Source organism: Macrobrachium rosenbergii, chromosome 26, assembly GCF_040412425.1.
Source record: "Macrobrachium rosenbergii isolate ZJJX-2024 chromosome 26, ASM4041242v1, whole genome shotgun sequence".
In the NCBI taxonomy this organism is placed as follows: Eukaryota; Metazoa; Arthropoda; class Malacostraca; order Decapoda; family Palaemonidae; genus Macrobrachium; species Macrobrachium rosenbergii.
In genome coordinates this window covers 17461854-17487912 of record NC_089766.1, presented here as the reverse complement: position 1 = coordinate 17487912, position 26059 = coordinate 17461854, and the positions used below count along the sequence as shown (strand labels likewise).

General features: G+C 36.0%; 1 protein-coding gene across 1 annotated transcript in view; it reads left to right on the top strand.

Moving 5' to 3' along the window:
* The first annotated feature begins 563 nt into the window (after positions 1–563).
* Positions 564–26059, top strand: part of LOC136853094 (uncharacterized) — a 188968-nt gene continuing 163472 nt past the window's right edge. Inside the window, exons 1-5 of the mRNA XM_067128408.1 lie at positions 564–1178; positions 6666–6808; positions 9665–9830; positions 16870–16992; positions 22069–22178. Coding sequence (XP_066984509.1) covers positions 6747–6808; positions 9665–9830; positions 16870–16992; positions 22069–22178 — 461 coding nt within the window. The 5' untranslated portion in view covers positions 564–1178; positions 6666–6746. The remainder of the gene's footprint in view (positions 1179–6665; positions 6809–9664; positions 9831–16869; positions 16993–22068; positions 22179–26059) is intronic.

Below are 26059 nucleotides of genomic sequence, written 5' to 3'. Positions count from 1 at the left end.
AAACCTTTTTTACTGTCAATTTCGGTTTCAGCGCTGAATGACCTCATAGGTCCCAGCGGGTGGCCTTCGGCCTAAAGTCTATATTCTGTTCTCTTTATGATTTGTATACGTTTTTTACAGTAAGCTATTTCCCCAAATAGGTGGTGGCTTCAGGGAAAAAATCAGACAGTCGTCACTGTCATACCCCTTCTTTAACTGCTAAGTAAAGGATGAACCCCCTGTGTACAAAACTGCCCTCAAAATAGACACGTCAGATACCTGTTCTGAAGGTATATATAAACACCAGCAGCTTGTTGGATACCCCTATACGCACTGCGCCATGCTTTCGTATATAATAGATTGTTACATGATCACTAATGTATATAGCGTTAAGGATAGAGGGGTAATAATTCTGGTATTTATAATCATATATTGAATTGTTGGTTACGAAATTGTTTAGTATGTTTTGTCATTTATTAAGTGACTGAAAGAGCACGAAGAGTTAATCCCGAGGCATTGTGAAATGACTTTTGTAATGTTATTTTCTGCAAGTAAGATTAAGACTCATCTCTTCAGTCGGAGGGGAGCATTAATAAATGAATAACATTAGTCATTATGTCCATCCAGATCGGAATGTAATTCCCTCACGATACGCACGCACGCGCCAAACACCTCACACGCTTCCATGACGCGAGTCCTACCGGGGGGAAGGGGTTTTAACAGAAGGGAGCAGAGACAGGTAGCGAGTGAGGGGAGGGGAAGAGAGGGGAACCAGAAGGAGAGGGATCCAGGTATTCTTCGATGTCCAGCAGTGTGTGTGCTGCGGTAAGGGCGACCGGGTGTTAGTATTGATATTCTCCCTCCGTGATGACTGGACTTCCGTTCTCCGCGGTCTAGCAGGGCAATTTTCTCCCTGATTTCTCTCCAAACACGGAGTTCCTTCCTTCCTTCCTTCACCGTGGATTACGAAAATTGCTCTTTATAACCGTATAATGACGTTCACGACGGCGATATTTCGGGAGGAAACGTCCCGTTTACGATTACCAATCGAGGCGAATTAGAATGTCTTTGAGGCGTGCAGTCCGGAGCGCACGGAGCGGGTGACTCAGGCGAGGTTTGTTGTGGCCCGGAGACCTCGCCTCTTGGGAGTCAGTTGCCTCAAGAAGAAGTCTTGTTTACTGTCGGCCTCGCTTAGTAACGTGAGTAAACAAAGTTTTGCTGGTTGATTGGGCTCTCTTTCGATGATTACTTATTTATTTTGTTTTCCTTTACAGGTTATTTGCGAAAACTTTCTCTAGTAATCGGTCCTGTAGCTTGTTGTATATGTTACAAACAAGCTGGTTTTGCTTTATTATTTGGCTTTTGTGTTCAAACCACCTGTGGTAGGACTTTTAAATGTGTTCAGAATAAATCTATTTCTGTAGTTGAAGGAAAATAAATACATTTTTTGAACCCAATGAAAGTTATACGGGCAGGGAAAGTCAGATATAAAACTAATTAGCCGGAACCGCTTAACTGATTGCAGTATGCGGATGACTATGCGGACTAGATATCCGTCCGCATGCTGTAGTGTAGAACTCCCTAACACCTTGACCGACGGGGTCCGGAATAGGGAACGAAAAAGTTGAATGAACTTGTTACAGGGTACATTGACTTAGAACCACTGGAACACAGCGATTTTATTAACATTTCGTACTTCGTGAGATGTGATTGTAACAAGAAGGAATATATTCATAATGCATAAACAGCATTGCTCATTATTTACTCTGTAAGATAAAACTTTTCCCTTGGAGTCATTAATGAAGTCCTCTTTTATTTGAAGTTTTCCTTGACTCTTATTCACATAACTTCATTTTTTCAAGAGGCCATTCTATAAAAAACTTGCCATCGTCCAACTGGGGCCAGCCTCGCTCCTATATAGGTAAGCGGAATAGTCCAAGTTTCGGGAGGGTACGTAACGTCCCTAGTGTCGGGGCTTGCCGTCTCGAGGTAATATAAAAATATTTCGGTTAATATATATATATATATATATATATATATATATATATATATATATATATATATATATATATATATATATATATATATATATATATATATATATATATAGTTCTTCATTGGAGAAGTGGGTAGAGCTTTAGGCTAGCACGACCGACCGATGAAGAATGAGAGGAATTTATTTCTGGTGACAGAAATTCATTTCTCGTCATAATGTGGTTCGGATTCCACAATAAGCTGTAGATCCCGTTGCTAGGTAACCAGTTGGTTCTTAGCCATGTAAAATAAGCCTAATTCTTCGGGCCAGCCCTAGGAGAGCTGTTAATCAGCTTAGTGGTCTGGTTAAACTAAGATATACTTATACTTTTTATATATAGATAGATACTGTAGATAGATAGATATAGGTATAGATCTAAGTATATATATGTATATACACATACATACATACACTACTGTTCCCACGCTGTGAAAAATTAACCTTAATATTTTTATATTACCGTCGAGATGGCAAGCCCCGACACTAGGAACGTTACGTACCCTCCCGAAACTTGGACTATTCTGCATATCTATGTAGGAGCGAGGCTGGCCCTAGTTGGAGGACGGCAAGTTTTGTCGTCACATCAATAAAAGTCTTTATTCTTGTCATTATCGTTGAACTTATCAATTAGAGAAGATATACTATAGATGCATCGTGATTTGCAAGTCATATTTTTAATCTTGAATTATATATAATTCTTCTAAATTTCAGAGCAGCATTCTTTATTATTGCTGTGACATGCTTCAATTCCCTTTGTGACATCTGCATGTCATTCGAATTCCCGGTGATAATCTTGATCACCGGTCGTATAAGAAAACTAATGAACATAATCATTTCTAATAATATTCCACTGTCTCCTGTGATTCACCCAAGTATAGCGTCTATTTGTCGAGAGATTTTTCTCCTCTGACGTAATGAATATGATAATCCTAAATAATTTAGAGTGGCTGATGACCATTTATATTAAGATTAGTATCATAACCACCCCGTTGAAGGGATTTAGGAGTTTCTCTCATGGAGAGGAAAAGTGAAGGGGAGGGCATTGTTTCTTTCATAACGAAATGTCATGCTGAATAACTCTTGCATATGTCATTGGATTTCGTGACATGAAACACCGAGTAAGGTCGTTAAGCTGAACGAACGACTATGCATTTTGAATAATGAAGGAATTTTTTTTTTCTTTTTGTGAACGGTTCGGAATATTTTACATTTTGTCTTTTGATTGTGCAAACGTAGACCATTTAACGTTTAATATAAAAGTTTTCGAGTGTCTCTCTCTCTCTTTAGTTCCTCGTTGGACGAGTCGGTAGAGTTCTCGACTAGCACTCTGCTAGGCCCAAGTTCGAGTCTCCGACCGGCCAATGAAGAATTAGAGGAATTTATTTCTGGTGATAGAAATTCATTTCTCGGTATAATGTGGTTTGGATTCCACAGTAAGCTGTAGGTCTCGTTGCTAGGTAACCAGTTGGTTCTTAGCCACGTAAAAGAAGTCTAATCCTTCGGGCCAGCCCTAGGAGAGCTGTTAATCAGCTCAGTGGTCTGGTTAAACTAAGGTATACTTAACTTTTCTCTCTCTCTCTCTCTCTCTCTCTCTCTCTCTCTCTCTCTCTCTCTCTCTCATAGATACATTGAATTCAACTTTTTCTCTCCGTACAAAGGCAGCCACACTGATGTATGTGTTTACACAAATTATACTTCAATAAAAATCCTGAATTTAACTTTTTCTGTGTTTCACCGCGATGGAGGTATACATGCTTAACAAAATCTTGTTGTATGTATGTACAAGTTTAATTCAGCTCTCTCTCTCTCTCTCTCTCTCTCTCTCTCTCTCTCTCTCTCTCTCTCTCTCTCTCTCTCTCTGCAGGAATGACGTATTCATGCATACAAAAGCTGCATCTATGTAAACATGAGGTTGGCAATACATTGTGAGACCAAATTACATTTCCTGGCACATTTCCCTGGAAATGTTGGTCTCTCTCTCTCTCTCTCTCTCTCTCTCTCTCTCTCTCTCTCTCTCTCTCTCTCTCTCTCTGTATGTGGAATTCATTGTAGTAGTTGCAAAAGAAGTTCACTGTAAATGTGAATACCAAGCAGGCCGGTGCACAGGAATTTTGCAAGGGCGGGTGTTTAAAAAAGTCTAAGCATAGTTTGTTCTTTAGCGTGAAAGAGGAATGTAGAATAACGATGTAGACTAAGAAGGAAATGATAAACAGTTTTCAGTACCTTTTATTAGCTTCCATTCTTTTTTGATAACCTTCCATTTATTCTCTTCGGTAACAAATTCTACGACGTACGTCAGGCTTAGTAGTTTGTTTTTTTAATATAGCATAGAACATTTTAATACTTTACCTGTTACTCTTCTGTAACGTATGTTTATGTGTTATAATTGAAATAATGAGTTTTTTCTTAATTATTCCACGAATGGGAGTTAATCCCCTGCCCCCTTCGTGGGCACGGTCTGGGTGCTGAGCGTAGTATTTATTCAAGTGTTTATGTAATCTTCCTCCCTACAGGCCGAGCAAAACACCCACGGAGGTTGACGTGAGTGATTTAATCATCAGCATTTTCATAGAACACTCATGTGCATTTTTAGTTTTCTGTAAAAGGAAACTATTGAGATGGCTTTGTCTGTCCGTCCGCACTTTATTCTGTCCGCACTTTATTCTGTCCGCACTTTTTCTGTCCGCTCCTTTTTCTGTCTGCCCTCAGATCTTAAAAACTGCTGAGGCTAGAGGGCTGCAAATTGGTATGTTGACCATCCACCCTCCAATCATCAAACATACCAAATTGCAGCCTTCTAGCCTCAGTAGTTTTTATTTTACTTAAGGTTAAAGTTAGCCATAATCGTGCACCTGGCAACTCTATAGGACAGGCCACCACCGGGCTGTGGGTAAAGTTTTATGGGCCGCGGCTCATACAGCATTATACGCTGCTCAGAAAACTCATTGCGCCAAAGAAACTTCAGTGCATTTTCTACTTGTTTCTTTTTGTCCATAATGCTTATTATAATGTTTTAATTTCTTGTTTTAGGCCAAATTCCTATATGTCAAATTCACTCATAAAGTTTTATATTTATATTGAAATGCATAATACAGGTTTTGTAGGTTAAGTACAGTATGCTGAAATGTTTTGAAATATTTTGAGGAAGAGTCTGGCGATGGAAATCCCGCCTATTGAAGATTTTGGAGCTCTTCTTTTGAGGACGAAAGGTACGGAAGGCTTCATTGTGCGAAGAACGGAGGCCATCACTTTCTTGTGATAGAGCTTATGTAGTCAGTCTGTGCGCTTTAGCTTTTATTCTCAGGCTTAATGATGCAAAGGGGTACGCGTTCATAAAAAGTGATAAGTGTTCTGCAATTTATCAAAAGCAGAGGCAAACACTGTACCAAATGTCTGTAGTCACGCGTTTATAAAACGCTTTTGTGAAGAACTGATTGAAGCTTAAGACCTTATGAAAAGATACATATCTTTCAAAGAGATAAAATGATTTTATATGTAAAAGTACAGAGGCCAACGGTACAGGCAACATCATCATAACCCCCTTCTAGCTCAGGCCCGAAGAAAAGGAAAAAAAAAAAGAAAAGGTGGAGGTTAACCATTACACAGTGCGAAACTTCCCCTCATAGATACAGAAGTAGGAAGAGATTCCGAAGCTTGGTTAAAACAAAAGGTGTGGGGTGGGGTTGGCGGGGAAATTGTGAGTTGATTGAAGTTTAAATGTATAGCAACATAACTGAAGTCGCCAAATGCATTGCTTGTGTATATACTGCAATAAATAATATTGAGTGCCAGCTTGGAGGTCCAGCACAGAACTATCCTTCCTCACCCAGGTTTGAGTGTTGGCGATATGGGAGAGATTTTTTTTATTATTTATTTATTCAGTAGATGAAACCTGTTCACATGGAACAAGCACATAGTGGTCATTGACGTGAAGTTCAAGCTTCCAAAGAATATGTTGGTTTCAACCTCCCACCACAGACCCCACACACCAGCAGTAACCGATCGTGATACAGAGCCAGTGATTGCTCCGTCACCCAGGGGGAGGGCTCAGACTCATGACATCTGAGTGTCGGCCCAAGACACTAACCACTATACCAGCGGCCAGTCAGTCCGAAATTCTGATCCCAACTCTTTCAATGGAAAACGTATACGAAAATATAAGGAACTGATAAAAGTTAATTTCGTTTAGCCATTGCATTTATATTAGATGCAAAAATTCGTTGTTTAGATGAGGAATTGCATGGGGATACTTTAATTTATATTGAAGGAACGACCAGAAATAAATTTTGAAATTGCCATATAGGTACGATAGATAGTCTGCACATAGGTAAGAAATGCTGGGTGCGCATGCGCAGCCAGTCGTCATAGTTTGAATATCTTAGAACTGAGAAAAAACGGTTACTTAAAGTTCAAGTAAATATTCTCTGAAGACTTCAATGTTGTTCCTTTATCCAAATTAATCAGTGGTTTTCTTAAATTACAGCTATTTTTAAAAAAATAAGTTAGATCTCAAATAGCCTCATTATTGATAAATACATTAGTGAAAATTGCTTTGCAATCATGAAACATTATTTCAAACGAATATTTCGGTAACGTCCCATTTCCTTAATATTCCAAAAATCTTCAACGATTTTGTTTCTTGATATTCCAGATGGACCACGCCAGCAAACCAGGTCACCATTTCTCTAACCTGCGTTAATGGGCATATGGAGGCCCCATTAATCTCCCTTTAATGGCCGCAGAATTAATGGATTCCGCCATGTATCACACCCTCTGCGCCTCGGCCAATCACGGGTGAGTCATTTTCTCCGTTCAGTGTGCAGCTACGAATTTGGCAGGTGCCATTTTTCAACGCCATAACAATTCGCGAATTTTCAAGGGTCGTAAGTTGAAAGATTTACATTTTTCAAGATGAAGGATTACGCATATGAGATTAGGGATGATTTTGTTCAATGAGTAGGGAATATTTTTCAGAATGGCATGACTATGATAAACCGCCATTTCTTTCAACCTGATTAGGTGGTATTGTCCGTGATAAATGACATGAAGTTCTGTATTTTTCTTTCGTAGAGTGGCACGTTGGAGACGAATAATAACCGGTTCGGCCATTGTGAAAATGTTACATTTAGGGTGATAAATGGCTCTAAGCGCCAGACTTACACGGATTTGAGAGCGCCAAAATTTTCAAGTTAATAATGATTAGTGACAAGACATTCCGTTGGGTATCTGATTTTTCACGATGTACTTTCCCCAGGTTTGATATTTTTTTTTATTCAAAACGTGTTTTTGTTGTTAATACAGTTTGTGACGTCAGTTTAAGAATAAAATCTGTTTCTAATTTGTTTCAATATATTTTTCTTTTTAGTGTCAGCACTCCCAGCCATTTTTTTAGATCGAATTTTTCTTAGCAGTTTAGATAGCATTTAAATTTACCTTTATTGTTATTTGATGGAGTGCTTTTATTTCATACCAGTTTCTGTTTCATCTAATTGTAAAATTTTCTCATAACAATGTTTTTGGCCTCTAAAGACATTTTCTGTTGTTTCAAACAATCTTTCATTCTCTAAACCTCTAATTTACCATTTCAGCTCTTCCGGCTTTTGTCCATTTTTTTTTTTAGAAAGACTTACCCGATGAATTAGTGACCATATCCTTGATTTATACTCGACTCTCATAAACTCCTTCCACGTCGCTCCTTAACTGCCAGACCATTTTCGTTAATCTTGTACGCTATTCCAACGTCTTTGTTATCAACGTCATTTGTCTTAATTTACATTCATATCCATATTTGTACCATTTAGTCTCCAACTTGAACCTCAAATTTCACTTTAATATCAACCAGATAATTATTAGGTATACCTCTAACCATTTATTCATTTGAAATTACGATCTTGAAGCTCTCGTCCATCTACTCCGTGCTAGCTTATGCGTTAGCAAGCTTTTTCTTACCGTTTTCTTTGTCCCAATTCTACTTACAAATGTTATTCTTGAAATGCTACTTATTCTAATCGGTCATTTCATTTCAGAACTTTCTCTTCTACGCCATATTTTTTTCCTCCACTACTTTTGAATACAAATCACCTAGCACAACCAGACTACTTCCCAAAGCCATCTAAGCACGCCTTTAGACAATCACAAGAGTTAATGTCGTTCTTACAAGAGCGCGCCTACACACACAAGGCACACGCATATGCATATATATATATATATATATATATATATATATATATATATATATATATATATATATATATATATATATATATATATATATATATATATATATATAAATATATATATATATATATATATATATATATATATATATATATATATATATATATATATATATATATATATATATATATATATATATATATATATATATATATATATATATATATATATATATATATATATATATATATATTATTGTATGAATTTGGTGTTTAAAAATATTTTAGAGATTTTACATCGCTTAAAATCAACATCCCGCAGAATTAGTATTAGTGATTTGTGTACCTTTATACATACAGTACTTGAATGCTGACCAATTTAGGGAGTTTTTTCAAATATTTCCGAAATATAACTAATTTCGGCAGTAACCCATAATGCCTTGACCTGCAAATTCAGTCATTAGAGTTTTCGCACCAGAGGGCATAGACTTCTCTTATTTTTCCTGGTCACTGATTATTTATAACTTACCCGACAGGTTGATTATTCAGTGAGTGAAATAACTGTCAGTCACATTGCTCTGTTAATGAATTTAACTTGCTAAGAGAGTTGGTGTAATTACATTGGTCTTTCAGTGATTCTGTTATGCTAATAAGAACTTTGGTTAACCACATTGATTGTTGATTATTTTTTTAGAAGGCAAGGGTGTTGCATTAATGGGTATGCTTAAAACGTTATTAATCCCATTAATATATTTATGTGTATTTCCATGATCATTAATTAAAAAATCACAAGGTATGGATTTTATATTTCCACTACCATTAATTCAAAACTTAATATTTTGATTTTATATGACCATTAATTCAAAAATTTCATTAATACATCGATTTTATATTTCTGTGACCATTAATTTAAAAATCACATTACATATTGATTTTATATTTCTGTGACCATCAGTTAAAAAATTCAATATATTGAGTTTATATTTTTGTGACTATTAATTAAAAAATCTCGTTTATATATCGATTTTATATTTTTACGACCATTGATTAAAAAATCACACAACTATACTGATTTTATATTTCTACGAGAATTAACAAAAAATCACACATATATGTATATATATATGTATATATATTTATATAAGTGTGGATATGTATGTATATATAATATTTCTACGACCATTAATTGAAACATCACTCAAATATATTGATTTTAGATTGCTACGAGAATTAACAAAAATCATACATATATATATATATATATTTATATATATATATATATATATATATATATATATATATATATATATATATATTATATTTATTTACGACCATTAATTAAAAAATCTCAGTGATACATTCATTTCATATTATTACTAAGGACACTTGTTCAGTAACATTCATCTGCCAATGAACTTGGTCAGCCAACAAGAACATATATGAAATTAATCATTGATCGTTACATTGCACACAGCAACATGGAGTTCATCCAGATTGTACAGAGACCAGCGTACGCACACCGTCCCTACGGCGTGCTTCGGTCTCCGTACAACGACCACCCTGGTTGTTCGGTCCTGTGCAACCACCCGACGGCGCCCCACACCCACAGGAATCTCCTGAACCTGACCAGGGCTTCTTGGGTGAGCTGGTAGATTATTATTATTATTATTATTATTATTATTATTATTATTATTATATATAGGTAGTGGTGGTGGTCGCGCTTCATTTATTTCTACATTATTATTATTATTATTAGTTGCATAATCTTTATTATCGTCATTGTTATTTTTTATGTATAAGTAATTTGCTACGATGAAGTATTACCTTCTGTTACTTCTTTCAAATGAACACCATATTTCTTGGAAGCTTAAATTCGTGTTTCTGGCCTTGTGCGCTTGTCCATATGAATTACGTTCATCTCCTAAATAATAATAATAATAATAATAATAATAATAATAATAATAATAATAATAATAATAAAATTCCTTCATACATATATTTGGGATTCCCTTTGCAGGCAAATATGTTCCTATTTATAAATGAATAAGGAATTAGGTTCATCTCCTGAGTAATAATAATAATAATAATAATAATAATAATAATAATAATAATTTAAAATTCCTTTATATATTTATATTTGGAATTCCTTTTGCAGGCAAATATGTTTCTATTTATAAATGAATAAGGTTTTTATATCCAGTAAAAATGCAATTTGCTTTCCAAGTATGATTACCATGTTATCAATAATAGCAGTGTTATTATTATTATATAGGTAATAATATAAGTTTTGGTAGTAGAGGTATTGTTTACTATTATTTGAGTTGGTAGTGGTATCAGTTGTAGTAGTTGCATAATCATTATCATAAAGGTTTTCACTACTTTTATTCAAATTATTGACATTGTCGATGATTTTGGTAGTGTTATTTGCAGTAATTGCTTGTTGCTGTTGTTATAATGATTTAATGTTCATTTTTACGGACATGGTAATAATTGTTTATTTTTTTTGTATTTCATTTTCAGCCCACAATTTTCCAATTACTGAACATATTTTCTGCGTGATTTTTTTTTTTCATTTCAGGGAATCAAAATCATCTTAAACTTGTAAAACATAATATAGTCACTGACATTAACCTAAAATCTCTCTCTCTCTCTCTCTCTCTCTCTCTCTCTCTCTCTCTCTCTCTCTCTCTCTCTCTCTGTTATATATACATATATTTAATGTATATATATATATATATATATATATATATATATATATATATATATATATATATATATATATATATATATATATATATATATATATAATATATATGTATATAATATATATATATATATATATATATATATATATATATATATATATATATATATATATATATATATATATATATATATATATATATATATATATATATTATCTGAATTAAGGCTTGAAAAATAATTACAATTAACGTACTGAATTAAGGAACATTTCTGTGCTGTCATTTAACTGTAGAAGATGTAATGAAGCCTTTCTAGTATATGTGTGTGTGAATATGTGCCAATGCCTCCCTTATTTGGGTCACCCTAATTTTTCTCCTATTCCGACTCGTAACCAGGAGTTATTTTCGGCGTAAATCCTTCACCCAGCGCGTGCTTGCGTGCGTGTATGATCGTTAGTGGCTTTCAAGTGGACAGCTAGACCAATTACCCGTGGATTTGCATTTCGTCCAACCCCTTTATTACAGGGAACAATTGATTAGGTTAGAATTTGTGCCCTTCAGAATAATGTAATTTCGCTACAGTTGAATGTAATTTTTTTTGTTCGTGAGATGTGCTGACGGGTCCTTGGTGTTTATACGAAAATGGAATCGAATTTCTAGCAAGAATAGACGAGGCGAGAATGAACAGCAGCCGTGTACAATAGTTTACGTGAGAAAGTCATGGAGTCGTGAGATTCGTAAATTTTTCAATGCAAGTAAAAATAAAAAGTGCCAAAAGTTAAATTTTGATACCTGGGCACTTAGTTCCTTGAGAACAGAAAAGCAATGCTAATTTTAATCTGGTATCGGTCATTTACTGTCTGCTGTAACAAAATTAATATTCTAAATGTAGCTTTGGCTATTCTGTCATTGATCGCAAAGGGGAGGGAGAACATTTTTGTTCAAATGTCTGGTCATTCTGCGATTCTGGCGAAAGAGGTTGGAATTACTGAATTTTATCTCTGTTACCAATGGTGGGGCTCTCAAGGCCTTTAGTTGGAGTAACGTAATAACCTATTTCCTTTTTTTATTTATGATTTATTATTTTTTGTAAGACAGGGACGATGGTCAAAGTCGAAAGGCAAGTGACCCCGGCCTAGCCATTCCCAGTACTCCTTCTGTGTCAGCAATTGGTGGGAGATTCCTAGAGGATTAAATAAGAGTGTTTCTCTTGAGCTGCTCTTGTAATTTGTCATGTTATATTGGTCTTAATATATAGCATTCTCGCTTGCTATCCTCAAGTACCATTAACTTGTTATTCTTTAGTTTTCACTACTTTCCTTCTTTCATTATTCTTAGGTATCTCAGTTAATCTATGGGAGTTGCCAAGTAGAGCTTTTATTTGTCCTATGTCATAGGTTTTATAACAAAACGCCCTTGAAATCAGAATTCCCCTTTCCTTTTTGTATGCGTATGTTATAATCATACAAATAAATACATCCACATTTGTTTTTTTCGTTTTCTGAAAAGACAACTATTTTGCCGGCTTTGTCTGTCCGTCATCACTTTTTTCTGTCCACACTTTTTCTATCTGCCCTCAGATCTTAAAAACTACTGAGGCTAGAGGGCTGCAAATTGGTATGTTGATCATCCACCCTCCAATCATCAAACATACCAAATTGCAGCCAATCTAGCCTCACTAGTTTTATTTTATTTAAGGTTAAAGTTAGCCATAATCGTGCATCTGGCAACGATTTAGGACAGGCCACCACCAGGCCGTGGTTAAAGATTCATTGGCCGCGGCTCACAGCTTTATACCGAGACAACCGAAAGATAGATATATTTCCGTTGGCCTTGATTATACGCTGTACAGAAAACTCGATTGCGCTGAAGAAACTACGGCGCATTTTTTGTTTTTGTTTTGTTTTCAAACATTCTTATGCTTTCTTGCTGTCGTGCGACTCGTTTTGTATTAATCGCTAGAAGGTGAATCTTTATTTCAAAGTCTCCCACAAGTTACTCTGGTGTGTTTTTCTTTGCTCGGTTTCTTTTCATTGTCCATATTTTGAAGGACTTAAAATCTTGTAAATTTAGACTATTTTACATTCATAATCCGCCCTGTTTATTGTTTGTGTAGAGGTACTAAAGCCAAGTCTTCTTTTAAAGAAACTAGTTATGCTGATAACATCCCATATTTATTTGCTTATTAACGAGTTTTCATACTGTGTAAGACCTGAGCTTACCTTGTATTGATTGTGGTTTCTGTATCTTCTATAGTACAGTTAGTGCCTATAGCTCAGATCTTGATCCACGTTTCGCCCTACAGCCACAAAAGAAAGCTTTTCCTAATTCTTATGATAATAAAACTCAAAACGCTACTTTTTTTTTGGTTCTTGGTAGCATCATTTTTACTCAGGCCTTTTTTTTTTTTTTAAAAGAATCAGCCATTTTCACTTCAGTCTTAGAACTGTTGAATTCTTGCTCTTCTTTGACCTTAACCCTTCTAAAGGAAATTGTCGATACTTTGATGCTTGTTTGTTTATCAAATGCAGATCCGTCGTGCCATATTTTGACCATTTTTATACTGCTGTGTGTGTATATATACATACTTATATATATATATATATATATATATATATATATATATATATATATATATATATATATATATATATATATATATATGTACGTATATGTATATATATGTATATATATATATATAATATATATATGTATATATGTGTGTGTGTTTTTTACCCGTCTGTCCATTGTGATTGTCACACTTTATATGTCATCTTTACTGCTCTTGCACGGTCAAAGAGGAGGCCTATCGTGCGTAGAGAGGCATGAGGGAAGATCGTGTATTTGGCTTTCGTTCTGTCTGCCTATCTGGTACACCCCGCTATACTTTGGTGTAAAGCCTCTCAGTATACATACTGTAGATATGTATTAAGGGTGATCGTCCATCTGTTTACCCTTCAGTATGTTTCCCATTTGTCTTAGCATCACCCCCCCTGTACGCTGAAGAAACTTCAGACACACTTGGTGTAAAGGTAGGCTATATGCATAGATGTGCACATAGCGAGATCATACATACCTTGTCATTACACACCAACTACGTAAATAGAAAACATCCTTTTGCCAGTCCTTCCATCAGTGTTTGTCTTGTCTTGTTTACCTTGTCAATATAGCTACTATATAGTTGAACGGGTTTCAGTCAAATTTGGTGTTCGTAATTGGAAATCACTCGTATCTGCCTGTCTGTCAAGTCGTCTGTCAGTGTGCTTACTTTGTCATCACAATTCACAACCCTTCTTACATGGTTGATGGAATTTATGTCTGTCAGTTCATGTCTGTCTGTCCATCACTGTTACGCTTACCTCGTAACTGCAGCTCATCTTGCATACTTACTGTAGATATGCATGAAAGGGGATTGTCCATATGTGTCTGTGTCTGTGTTCACTGTCTGCCCACCACAATGTCTGTGACACTTACCTTGTCATCGCAACTCTTCTGTCGCTGTTGAAGGGATTTCAGCCAAACCTGTTACCAGATTAGATTACCACGCATAGGTATAAACGAAGGCTGACCGTCTGTCTATGTGTCTATGTCTGTCCTTCCTCTCGGTGTCGTGCCTTGTCTCCTGACGACTGCCATGGAATTAAATTATAACTTAATCATTTGGAGACTACGTACCCAACTTTGACCCTGGCAACAACTTTCATAAGTTGCATACTCACCAAATGTAACACTTTCATAAGAAATGAAAGTTAGTGACTCTGTGACCATGAACATGAACTTTCTTGAGTTGCATACACAACAAATGTAACTTTCATAAGAAATGAAAGTTATTGACTCTGTGACTACGAACATGAACTTTCATGAGTTGCATACACAACAAATGTAACTTTCATAAGAAATGAAAGTTATTGACTCTATGACTACGAACATGAACTTTCATAAATTGCATAATCAGCAAATGTAACACTTTCATAAGAAATGAAAGTTAGTGACTCTGTGACCATGAACATGAACTTTCATGAGTTGCATACACAACAAATGTAACACTTTCATAAGAAATGAAAGTTAGTGACTCTGTGACCATGAACATGAACTTTCATGAGTTGCATACTGAACAAATGTAACACCTTCATGAGAAATAAAATTGTTGACTCTGACCACGAACATGAATTTTCATAAATTGCATACTCAACAAATGTAACATTCATAAGAAATGAAAGTTATTGACTCTGTGAGTACGAACATGAACTTTCATAAATTGCATAATCAACAAATGTAACACTTTCTTAAGAAATAAAAGTTATTGACTGTGACTCCGAACATTAACTTTCATAAGTTGCATGCTGAACAAATGTAACACTTTCATAAGAAATAAAAGTTATTGACTGTGACTACAAACATGAACTTTCATAAATTCCATACTGAACAAATGTAACACTTTAATAAGAAATGAAAGTTATTGACTCTGTGACCGTGAACATTAACTTCCATAAGTTGCGTACTCAACAAATGTAACACTTTCATAAGAAATGAAAGTTAGTGGCTCTGTGACCACGAACTTGACCTTCATACAAAATGTAGCAGTCATTTGGGGCATTCGTGTGTCACAGGTACATCTCGTGGAGGGAAAATCACAGGCGTTATTTACTTTTGTAAGAACTGTTATGGCGTCTTCTTGAACACTGCATCAGTCAGAATGCTCTGAGAGAGGATTGGTCGGGAATCGGTAGAAGACATGCATTGCTTTAGCAGTGCTTTCAGAATGCTTGTTCTTATTAACAAAACTAGCATTAATAGTATAAGCAGTAGTGGCTGCTGCTACCAGATGTTGATAACTATCCACGATTTTTATCTTTGGTTTTTCTGCCTGCTTTGATTTTTGTATTTTTTCTTTTAAGGGCAGTTGTTAATTACAGCCTTTCCAACTTTCCATTATTTTCTTCATTGCAGACTTTTGTTTTCCGATCTTTAGTGCAATTTTATGTTATTAAACCCTGGCTCAAATTACAGTAAATACATGATGGCGTAATGGGCAAGAAATTACACAAATACAAAGAATTACGAAGTTTGAATAACCATCAGTTAGAGACTTATCAGGGTAAAGGTACATTTAATTGTTGTTATTTATGATTCAGCAAAGTTTTTATTGGAATAATTAGCGGTCCTTTTTATGCCTAATTCCTGTGCCGTTCGTTGGAGATCCCCTAAACATGCAGAATGTGTTTGTTGGCGATGTTTGGTTTCGTAATTTTGCGGTATGGTCTGTGTAATTAGGTGTAATTTAGGCGTTAATTTTGGTTGTGGGGAATTCATTTGCATTTCTGCTAATTGCTTCAAGAATTTGTGGATTAGCTCTGCGTTTTCATTATGTTATGTAAATGATGTGGTGTAACGTAGTTCTTTATCTCATTATATACATGCAAGTTTATATATATATGTATATATATATATATGTATATATATATTTATATATATTATATATATAAAGTACATTATATGTAAATTACATAAAATTATATCATTGTTATATGATTATGTAATATAATTATATATATATATATATATATATATATATATATATATATATATATATGTATATATATATATATATATATATATATATATATATATATATTAACTTTATCACATATACAATTGTTCTGTGCATTAGTAGAGTTACTAAAAGGATCTCATTCAAACTGGATGGTATCTAATGGAGTATTTATTCAGAAAAAGTTACAAGCTTTCTTGGACAAACAGTCCACATTATCAAGTATCCGTACGGATACTCCATTAGATACTATCCAGTCTGAATGGGGTCCTTTTATATATATATATATATATATATATATATATATATATATATATATATATATATATATATCTGTGTGTGCATGTATGTATGTACTGTATGTAACTGACGTTGCATCAAGCTGAGGTCAACTAATAAACACCCTTACCCTAATTATTACAGCTGCAGGAGGTCCGGTCCCACATGGCGAGAGCTGGCAACACTCCGGTGGATGACGGGGACCCCGGGGGTAACCGAACCCCCTCCAGCATGCCCTTCACCCCCATTGGCACCGAAGGATTACAGGTAGAGAAAACAATTTTTTTATTTTGATACTGGATGACTGTGATAATTTTGATTCTCTCTCTCTCTCTCTCTCTCTCTCTCTCTCTCTCTCTCTCTCTCTCTCTCTCTCTGGCTTCAGGGAGCAGTGGTAGTTCGCATAGCTCACAAAATGAGGGACTGGTGTTCGATTCTGGAAGCGGACGAGGAGGGGCAATATGGTTCTTGTTCCCAAAAATCCAGTATGCCTTATTTGACCCAAGGCGGGGGCGGGGGGACGGGGCCGCAAAGATAGAGTGGAAATTGAAAGAGAGGAGGGAGAAAGCACATTAGTTTTCACGTGTAGAAATTGAAATGTAGGGGAGAGAAAGCACAAGAGACACGAGTTTTCACGTGTCGAAATTAAAAGAGAGGGGTAGGAGGGAAAGCACAACACACATGAGTTTTCACTGTTTTATTGAAATGCCTGCGATAAAAATATGAGGGCCACGACAAGTTAGTCCTTTCACCACAGGGCCCCGCAGGGGGATAGTGCCGTCAGTACGCCTTACGTGGTACACTGTAAGCATTACTTAAGGCTCTTTGCAGCGTCCTTACGGCCCCTGACTGCAGCCTCTTTCATTCCTTTTACTGTACCTCCGTTCATATGCTCTTTCTTACATCTTACTTTCCACACTCTCTAACAATTGTTTCATAGTGCAACTGCGAGGTTTTCCTCCTGTTCCACCTTTCAAACCTTCAGTAAATTTCCTTTTCAGCGCTGAATGACCTCATAGGTCCCAGTGCTTGGCCTTTGGCCTAAGTTCTGTATTCCAATTCCTTACACCACCGGGGTGAAACCATTAAGACGACACTCCCTCATATTATCACCTCAGGTATAAATTATTTGGCTGTGAAAGTCTCTTCAGTCTTTCCTGTAATGTTGTATCACCTCAGGTTTATAAATTATTTGGACTAAACGTTGAAAGTCAGATTTAGATTAAACGTTGAACGCCAGATTTAGACTAAACGTTGAAAGTCTGGTTTGTAACGTTGAACGTCAGCTTTAGACTAAACGTTGAAAGTTTGAACGAGTTTAAAAACGCTGAAAGTCTGGTTTAGGTTGAACGTTAAACTTTCAGAACGTTGAACGCCAGATTTAGACTAAACGTTGAAAGTCTGGTTTAGATTGAACGTTGAACGTGACTAAACGTTGAAAGTCATTAAATTAAACGTTGAACGCCAGATTTAGACTTGAAAGATTTAGACGTTGAAAGTCGGGTTTAGATTAAACTTTGAACGCCAGATTTAGACTAAACGTTGAAAGTCAGATTTAGATTAAACGTTGAACGCCAGATTTAGACTAAACGTTGAAAGTCAAGTCGTTGAACGCCAGATTTAGACTAAACGTTGAAAGTCAGTTTAGAAAACGTTGAACGCCAGATTTAGACTAAACGTTGAAAGTCAGGTTTAGATTAAACGTTGAACGCCAGATTTAGAAAACGTTGAAAGTCAGGTTTAAGTTAAACGTTGAACGCGTTGAAAGTCAGGTTTAGATTAAACGTTGAACGATTTAGACTAAACGTTGAAAGTCAGGTTTAGATTAAACGTTGAACGCCAGATTTAGACTAAACGTTGAAAGTCAGGTTTAGATTAAACGTTGAACGCCAGATTTAGACTAAACGTTGAAAGTCTTTAGATTAAACGTTTAGGTTGAACGTTTAGAACGTTGAACGCCAGATTTAGACTAAACGTTGAAAGTCTGGTTTAGGTTGAACGTTGAACGTCAGATTTAGACTAAACGTTGAAAGTCAGGTTTAGATTAAACGTTGAACGCCAGATTTAGACTAAACGTTGAAAGTCAGGTTTAGGTTAAACGTTGAACGCCAGATTTAGACTAAACGTTGAAAGTCGTTTAGAGTTGAACGCCAGATTTTAAGTTAAACGTTGAACGCCAGATTTAGACTAAACGTTGAAAGTCAGGTTTAGGTTAAACGTTGAACGCCAGATTTAGACTAAACGTTGAAAGTCAGGTTTAGGTTAAACGTTGAACGCCAGATTTTAGAAACGTAAACGTTTTAAGTCGTTGAGGTTTAGATTAAACGTTGAACGCCAGATTTAGACTAAACGTTGAAAGTCAGGTTTAGATTAAACGTTGAACGCCAGATTTAGACTAAACGTTGAAAGTCAGGTTTAGATTAAACGTTGAACGCCAGATTTAGACTAAACGTTGAAAGTCAGGTTTAGATTAAACGTTGAACGCCAGATTTAGAAACGGTTTAGGTTAACGTTTAGGTTGAACGCCAGATTTAGACCAGATTTAGAAAACGCCAGATTTAGACTAAACGTTGAAAGTCAGGTTTAAGTTAAACGTTGAACGCCAGTTGAAAGTTTCAGGTTAAATGCTAAACGCCAGATGAAAACGTTGAAAGTCAGGTTCAGGTTAAATGCTGAACGCCAGATTTAGACTAAACGTTGAAACGATTAAACTTTTGTCGATTTAACACATCGGTAAATGATAGTTTCCATATTTTTTAATATTTATTGGGATTCATTTTATTTTATTGTTATGCACGAGTTACTCGGTACGAAGACAAAAATTACGTTATCCACAGTTGAAAGCGAGTTATTCCATGAGATGGAAAGCCGTTTTACAATTTTCCTACGAATTTGCAACCTAATTTATAATATTCCCATGAAGTTAGTGTCTTGCATGAGATAAAGACCTTTACCGTTGAACGCATTACTGATTATGTAATTAAAAGTTTTTAGACAAGCGAGGCTTCCCAAGGTCTTCATTTATATTTTTCTTCATAAAAGTAAGATTTTTTTTCTGAAAATCTATGTATTAAATTCTGTTAAACTTATTACCAAGACTCGCCTGTAATCCTTCATATTTTGGTCCATAATCCATTTTTCGTGTAGCCTAATTGTACGTCACAGTACAGGTTAAATCCACTTTTCGTGTTCAGGATTATACGTTGGTTTTGGAACAAATCCCATGAAATCCTAATTCTGGAAAAATTGTTGTTTCTCGTTGTCAAGCTAAATTCTAGAATAAGTATAATTTACGTTGCTTCTCATTGACTTAGAAAATCGCATTTGCAATCACGATATTCTGCTGGTACTCGCCGTTGAATGAGTAGCAGAATTTTAATAAAATCTGTTGTTGCTTCTCATTATTAAATGAAAATTGTAATTCAAGCAAAGTTCGTTTGAATTTTTAGTTATTTCATTGAAGGAGTAATTCAAGTTTATGATTTTTTGAATGGATACAAAGGGATTTTATGTAAGCAGAATGTTTCTTGTTCATCAGTTTGGCATGGAAATATGGTTTAAATATAGATAAAGTTTCCCATAATTATACTAAATGAAAGTAAATTTTACTGCAAACAAAACTTATATTGTTTCATTGGATTTTATTCCTTTGAGGTGAATTTTCAAATAAAGGGAACTGGGAAACAGGGCCGTTAAAAATTTAGCAGAATTTGTGTGTCAGGAAGTAATGATTATTCATGTTGAGCGACTATTATATGGAAAAAACTTAATTATCTTGACGACGAGCAGACTTATTTAATAAAAGGTTGCCTTCCTTAATCCCAAATTGAATTTAGTTTTATCGCATTTCTCCATGTCTTTAAGGGATTAAGTTGTAATGAAGTGTCCATCAGATGAGTAACACGAAAGGATGATGTAATCAGACGAACGAATCAGTAACATTGCGCTCGAAAATGATTGAGACACTGAGGGAATAAGTATGACAGGTGTTTGATAATGCACTATGATGAATTTTTCATATTTTTTCAATGCTTGTTTATTGTTTTTTTTTTTTTAATTCTTATTAAGTTGATAAGTATCTTATATGATGTGCTTTTTTTTCTTTATTCCAAAGAATCTTTCCAAAATCAAAATACTTATTTGTGATCTTTCATTGCTCTTGAAGGGTAGTTATTTATAGCTATTTTGATATATATTAGTACCTTGGTTTTTGAAGAGGCAGGTTTTTTTTTTTTTGTATTCCCCGTTTGGGACCCCTTTGTTTGAGAATGGACAGACAGGCAGTTTTTACTGTTTATTTTCTGTTACAGCTCCATGGTAGGTAAAGGATTAAGAAATAATTTATCGTAACTCATGTCTTCATGACAGCTAAAGGAACAAGTAGTAATTAGAGTTAATTGTATCCCGTAACCCTTGGTATAAATGCAAAAGATACCCAACATTTTCCGCCTAAGAAAAAGAATAACTTCGGTAAAAATGTCAGGTTTACGAAATAGTTTACAAGAATTTACACGCATTTATAAACCCAAGTGTTAACGCTCCTTTGGTGATAACCTTCGAAAAGTGGAAATTTAACGTTAAACGATTTTGGAATATTTCAGGAATAGTTCAGTAACGTGAAATGGTCACTCTTTTGAAATATTTAATTTAGCAAATGCCGCGTTCATGAATTACAAAAATTCACCCACTAACAAAGAAATAGTCTAGTTCAGTGGTTCTCAGCCTTTTTTTGGCCCATGCACCCTTTCACCATATGTCAGAATGTCATTCCCTCGCCCACTTTCAAAAATTGTCTAAAGATCCTTGGTCACAATTCTCCCCCTGAAACTCTGAAATTTCCCCCTAGAGGGCGAATTCTCCCTTGGTTGAGAACCTCTGGTCTAGTTAGATCGAGTGACGGAAAGAAAATTAATATAAACATATGTGCATTCTGTTAACGATGAAGCAGAACACTTCTCCATAGAAAGTGTAATCTACTTCGTTCAACATATAAACATTCTTCATCAAATATGACCTATCAATCATTAACTTTGAACATACTTTATCTATAAATGGCATATGGTCTGCATGACGTGGTGCTTGATGGATATTATTTCAATTCAATTCGGTGAGCGATTAAAGAACACAAAGAGAATATGAAGAATATAGTAACAAGGGCGCTGGGAGACACCTAATTGTACCGTTGAGAAAAGAGAGAAAAAATTTAAGACATTGATTTGCAGATGACTCATACTAAGAGATGGGTGAATGTTGGGCTGACTCACCAACTAGAAGAGCAAACATTCACTTATCTGCCAGTTTATTTCCACCATATTTTACTTGTTTGTTTGCTTTTGCGCCCAGGTAAACATCCCGGAAGAGTTCCTCGCCCGATTCGCTCGTTCTGACTCCAGACCCGATTCTCCAGCCCCGACTCTCTTGGTTCACTCGTCGAGGTTGGCTCCTTTCAGGAGGTAAGTTTTTATCCATAGCCCATCAAAATTATTAGCAGAATACTCATTTTTCATATTCATTTTTCATGTTATATGAATATTCCGTGGAAGGGTTTTGCTGGTGCACCTTGAGTATTATCAAACGTTTCAGAGTTCATTCGGCCCCGAGGTACATCCACTTTTTAGCCTTAAACTTAACCTTCATTCTCGCTTCCTTTCTTCAGTCTTGCTGTCTAGTCTGTCTAGGTAAGACTTCTTAGTGCAGCTGAGCGTTTTCTCTCAGTTGAACTGTTATATCTTTATTCTTCATTTCATTTCTTTCTGGATCTGTTTATCTTGCTGTTCAACCCTTCAAACCCCCTCTTTTCATTGTCTTAAGTGCTGAATGGCTGAAAATACCTTAGCGCTTGGTTTGACAGTCAAATTTTAATTAGATAAAATCAGTGGTAAATAAATATTCCTTTTTGTATGGAACATGAAGTCTTTTTATATTTTTATAAGTTTTTTCTGTCAGTTTGAACTCATTGATTGTAATAGGAATCCTAGTTTTTTTTTTTTTTTTTTTTTTTTAGCTTTCTGTAAAAGAAAACCGTTGAGATGGCTTTTTGTATGCGCATGTGCACTTTTTCTGTCCTCCCTCATATCTTAAAAACTAGTGAGGCTAGAGGGCTGCAAATTGGTATGTTGATCTTCCGCCCTCCAATCATCAAACATACCAAATTGCAGCCCTCTAGCCTCATTAGTTTTTATTTTATTTAATAAGGTTAAAGTTAGTTATGATCGTGCGTCTGGCACCGCCATATTTACCAACAACACAGGCCACCACCGGACCGTGGTTGAGTTTCATGGGCCGTGGCTGAGGCCACCAACGGACTGTGGCTGAGCTTCGGCTTCGGCGCAGTTTTTACTTGTTTATATTTGTAATGTGTTGAGAGACTTAGATGTTATATGAATGCTCCTTTCTTTCCTCTCTTTTGTGTCCCAAGAATGCTCTTTTTTTCTCTCTTTTGTGGCCCAAGAATGCTAATTTATCCCCTCTTTTGTGTCCCAAGAATGCTCCTTTGTTCCTCTCTTTTGTGTCCCAAGAATGCTCCTTTTTCCTCTCTTTTGTGGCCCAAGAATGCTAATTTTTTCCCCTCTTTTGTGTCCCAAGAATGCTCCTTTTTTCCTCTCTTTTGTGTCCCAAGAATGCTCCTTTTTTCCTCTCTTTTGTGGCCCAAGAATGCTCCTTTTTTCCTCTCTTTTGTGGCCCAAGAATGCTCATTTTTTCCCTCTTTTGTGTCCCAAGAATGTCCATTTTTTCTCTCTTTTGTGTCCCAAGAATGCTCCTTTTTTCCTCTCTTTTGTGGCCCAAGAATGCTCATTTTTTCCCCTCTTTTGTGTCCCAAGAATGCTCCTTTTTTCTCTTTTGTGTCCCAAGAATGCTCTTTTTTTCCTCTCTTTTGTGGCCCAAGAATGCTCATTTTTTCCCCTCTTTTGTGTCCCAAGAATGCTCCTTTTTTCTTTTGTGTCCCAAGAATGCCTTTTTGTCTCTTTTGTGGCCCAAGAATGCTCATTTTTCCCTCTTTTTGTGTCCCAAGAATGCTCCTTTTTTTCCTCTCTTTTGTGTCCCAAGAATTTTTCTCCTTTTGTCCCAAGAATCTCTTTTTCTCTTTGTCTCCCAAGAATGCTCTTTTTTTCCTCTCTTTTGTGGCCCAAGAATGCTCATTTTTCCCCTCTTTTGTGTCCCAAGAATGTTCCTTTTTTCCTCTCCTTTGTGTCTCAAGAATGCTCTTTTTTCCTCTCTTTTGTGGCCCAAGAATGCTCCTTCTTTCCTCTCTTTTGTGTCCCAAGAATGCTCCTTTTTTCCTCTCTTTTGTCTCCCAAGAATGCTCCTTTTTCCTCTTTTTGTGGCCCAAGAATGCTAATTTTTCCCTCTTTTTGTCCCAAGAATGTTCCTTTTTCCTATCCTTGTGTGTCCCAAGAATGCTCCTTTTTTCCTATCTTTTGTGTCCCAAAAATGCTCCTTTTTTCCTCTCTTTTGTGTCCCAAGAATACTCACGTTTTCCTCTCTTTTGTCTCCCAAAAATCCTTTTTCCTCTCTTTTGTGGCCCAAGAATGCTTTCGTTTTCATGTCAGAACAATCTTTTGTACCCCAAGAATGCTCGTTCTTTCCTCTCTTTTGTGTCCCAAGAATGCTATTTTTCCTCTCTTTTGTGGACCAAGAATGCTAATTTTTCCCTTTGTGTCCCAAGAATTCTCCTTTTTCCTCTCTCTTTTATAAGAACAAACGATGTCCCAAGAATGCCTCCTTTTTCTCTCTTTTGTGTCCCAAGAATGCTCATTTTCTCCCTCTTTTTCCCAAGAATGTTCCATTTCCTCATTTATGTCCAAAGAATGATAAACAGAGGCCTTTTTCCTATCTTTTGTGTCCCAAAAATGCTCCTTTTTCTCTCTTTGTGTCCTCTCTCTACTCTCTCTCACTAAATTCTCTGGCAAAAAATTTTTTTATCCATTTATAAATACATCAAACGATCCCTTTTCATGTCAGAACAATGCTCCTTTCTCACGCAGCGTAGATACTCCTTTATCATGTCTCAGAAGTACTGTGCTTATTTGATGTCTCAAGACAAAGGAAATGAAAATATACTTGAGAGTGACATTAAGTAAAGGACCGACGTTAGGAAACCCTAATTTTGGATTGTTTATTGTTCTGTATTGTCATGTCTCATTTATAAAGAACAAACGATGATAAACAGAGGCCTCTACTCTCTCTCTCTCTCTCTCTCTCTCTCTCTCTCTCTCTCTCTCTCTCTCTCTCTCTCTCTTAATTGTTCCATGTTGTCTCTCATTTATAAAGAACAAACGATGATAAACAGAGGCCTCTACTCTCTCTCTCTCTCTCTCTCTCTCTCTCTCTCTCTCTCTCTCTCTCTCTCTCTCTCTAATTGTTCCATGTTGTCTCTCATTTATAAAGAACAAACGATGATAAACAGAGGCCTCTACTCTCTCTCTCTCTCTCTCTCTCTCTCTCTCTCTCTCTCTCTCTCTCTCTCTCTTAATTGTTCCATGTTGTTGTATCCCACTTATAAAGAAACGATGATAAACAGAGGCCTCCACTCTCTCTCTCTCTCTCTCTCTCTTAATTGTTCCATGTTGTCATATCCCACTTATAAAGAACAAATGATGACAAACCGAGGCCTCTCTCTCTCTCTCTCTCTCTCTCTCTCTCTCTCTCTCTCTCTCTCTCTCTCTCTCTTAATTGTTCCATGTTGTCTCTCATTTATAAAGAACAAATGATGATAAACAGAGGCCTCTCTCTCTCTCTCTCTCTCTCTCTCTCTCTCTCTCTCTCTCTCTCTCTCTCTCTCTCTTCTCTCTCTCTCTTTCTTAATTGTCCATATTGTCACTTATAAAGAAACGATGATAAACAGAGGCCTCCTCTCTCTCTCTCTCTCTCTCTCTCTCTCTCTCTCTCTCTCTCTCTCTCTCTCTCTCTCTCTCTTAATTGTTCCATGTTGTCATATCCCACTTATAAAGAACAAATGATGACAAACAGAGACCTCTAGTCTCTCTCTCTCTCTCTCTCTCTCTCTCTCTCTCTCTCTCTCTCTCTCTCTCTCTTAATTGTTCCATGTTGTCATCCTACTCCATATAAAGAAAAACGATGAAAAACAGAGGGCTCTCTCTCTCTCTCTCTCTCTCTCTCTCTCTCTCTCTCTCTCTCTCTCTCTCTTGTTCCATGTTGTCATATCCCACTTATAAATAACAAATGATGATAAAGAGACCTCTCTCTCTCTCTCTCTCTCTCTCTCTCTCTCTCTCTCTCTCTCTCTCTCTCTCTCTCTCTCTCTCTCTTAATTATTCCATGTTGTCATATTCCACTTATAAAGAACAAACGATGAAAAAGAGAGGCCTCTACT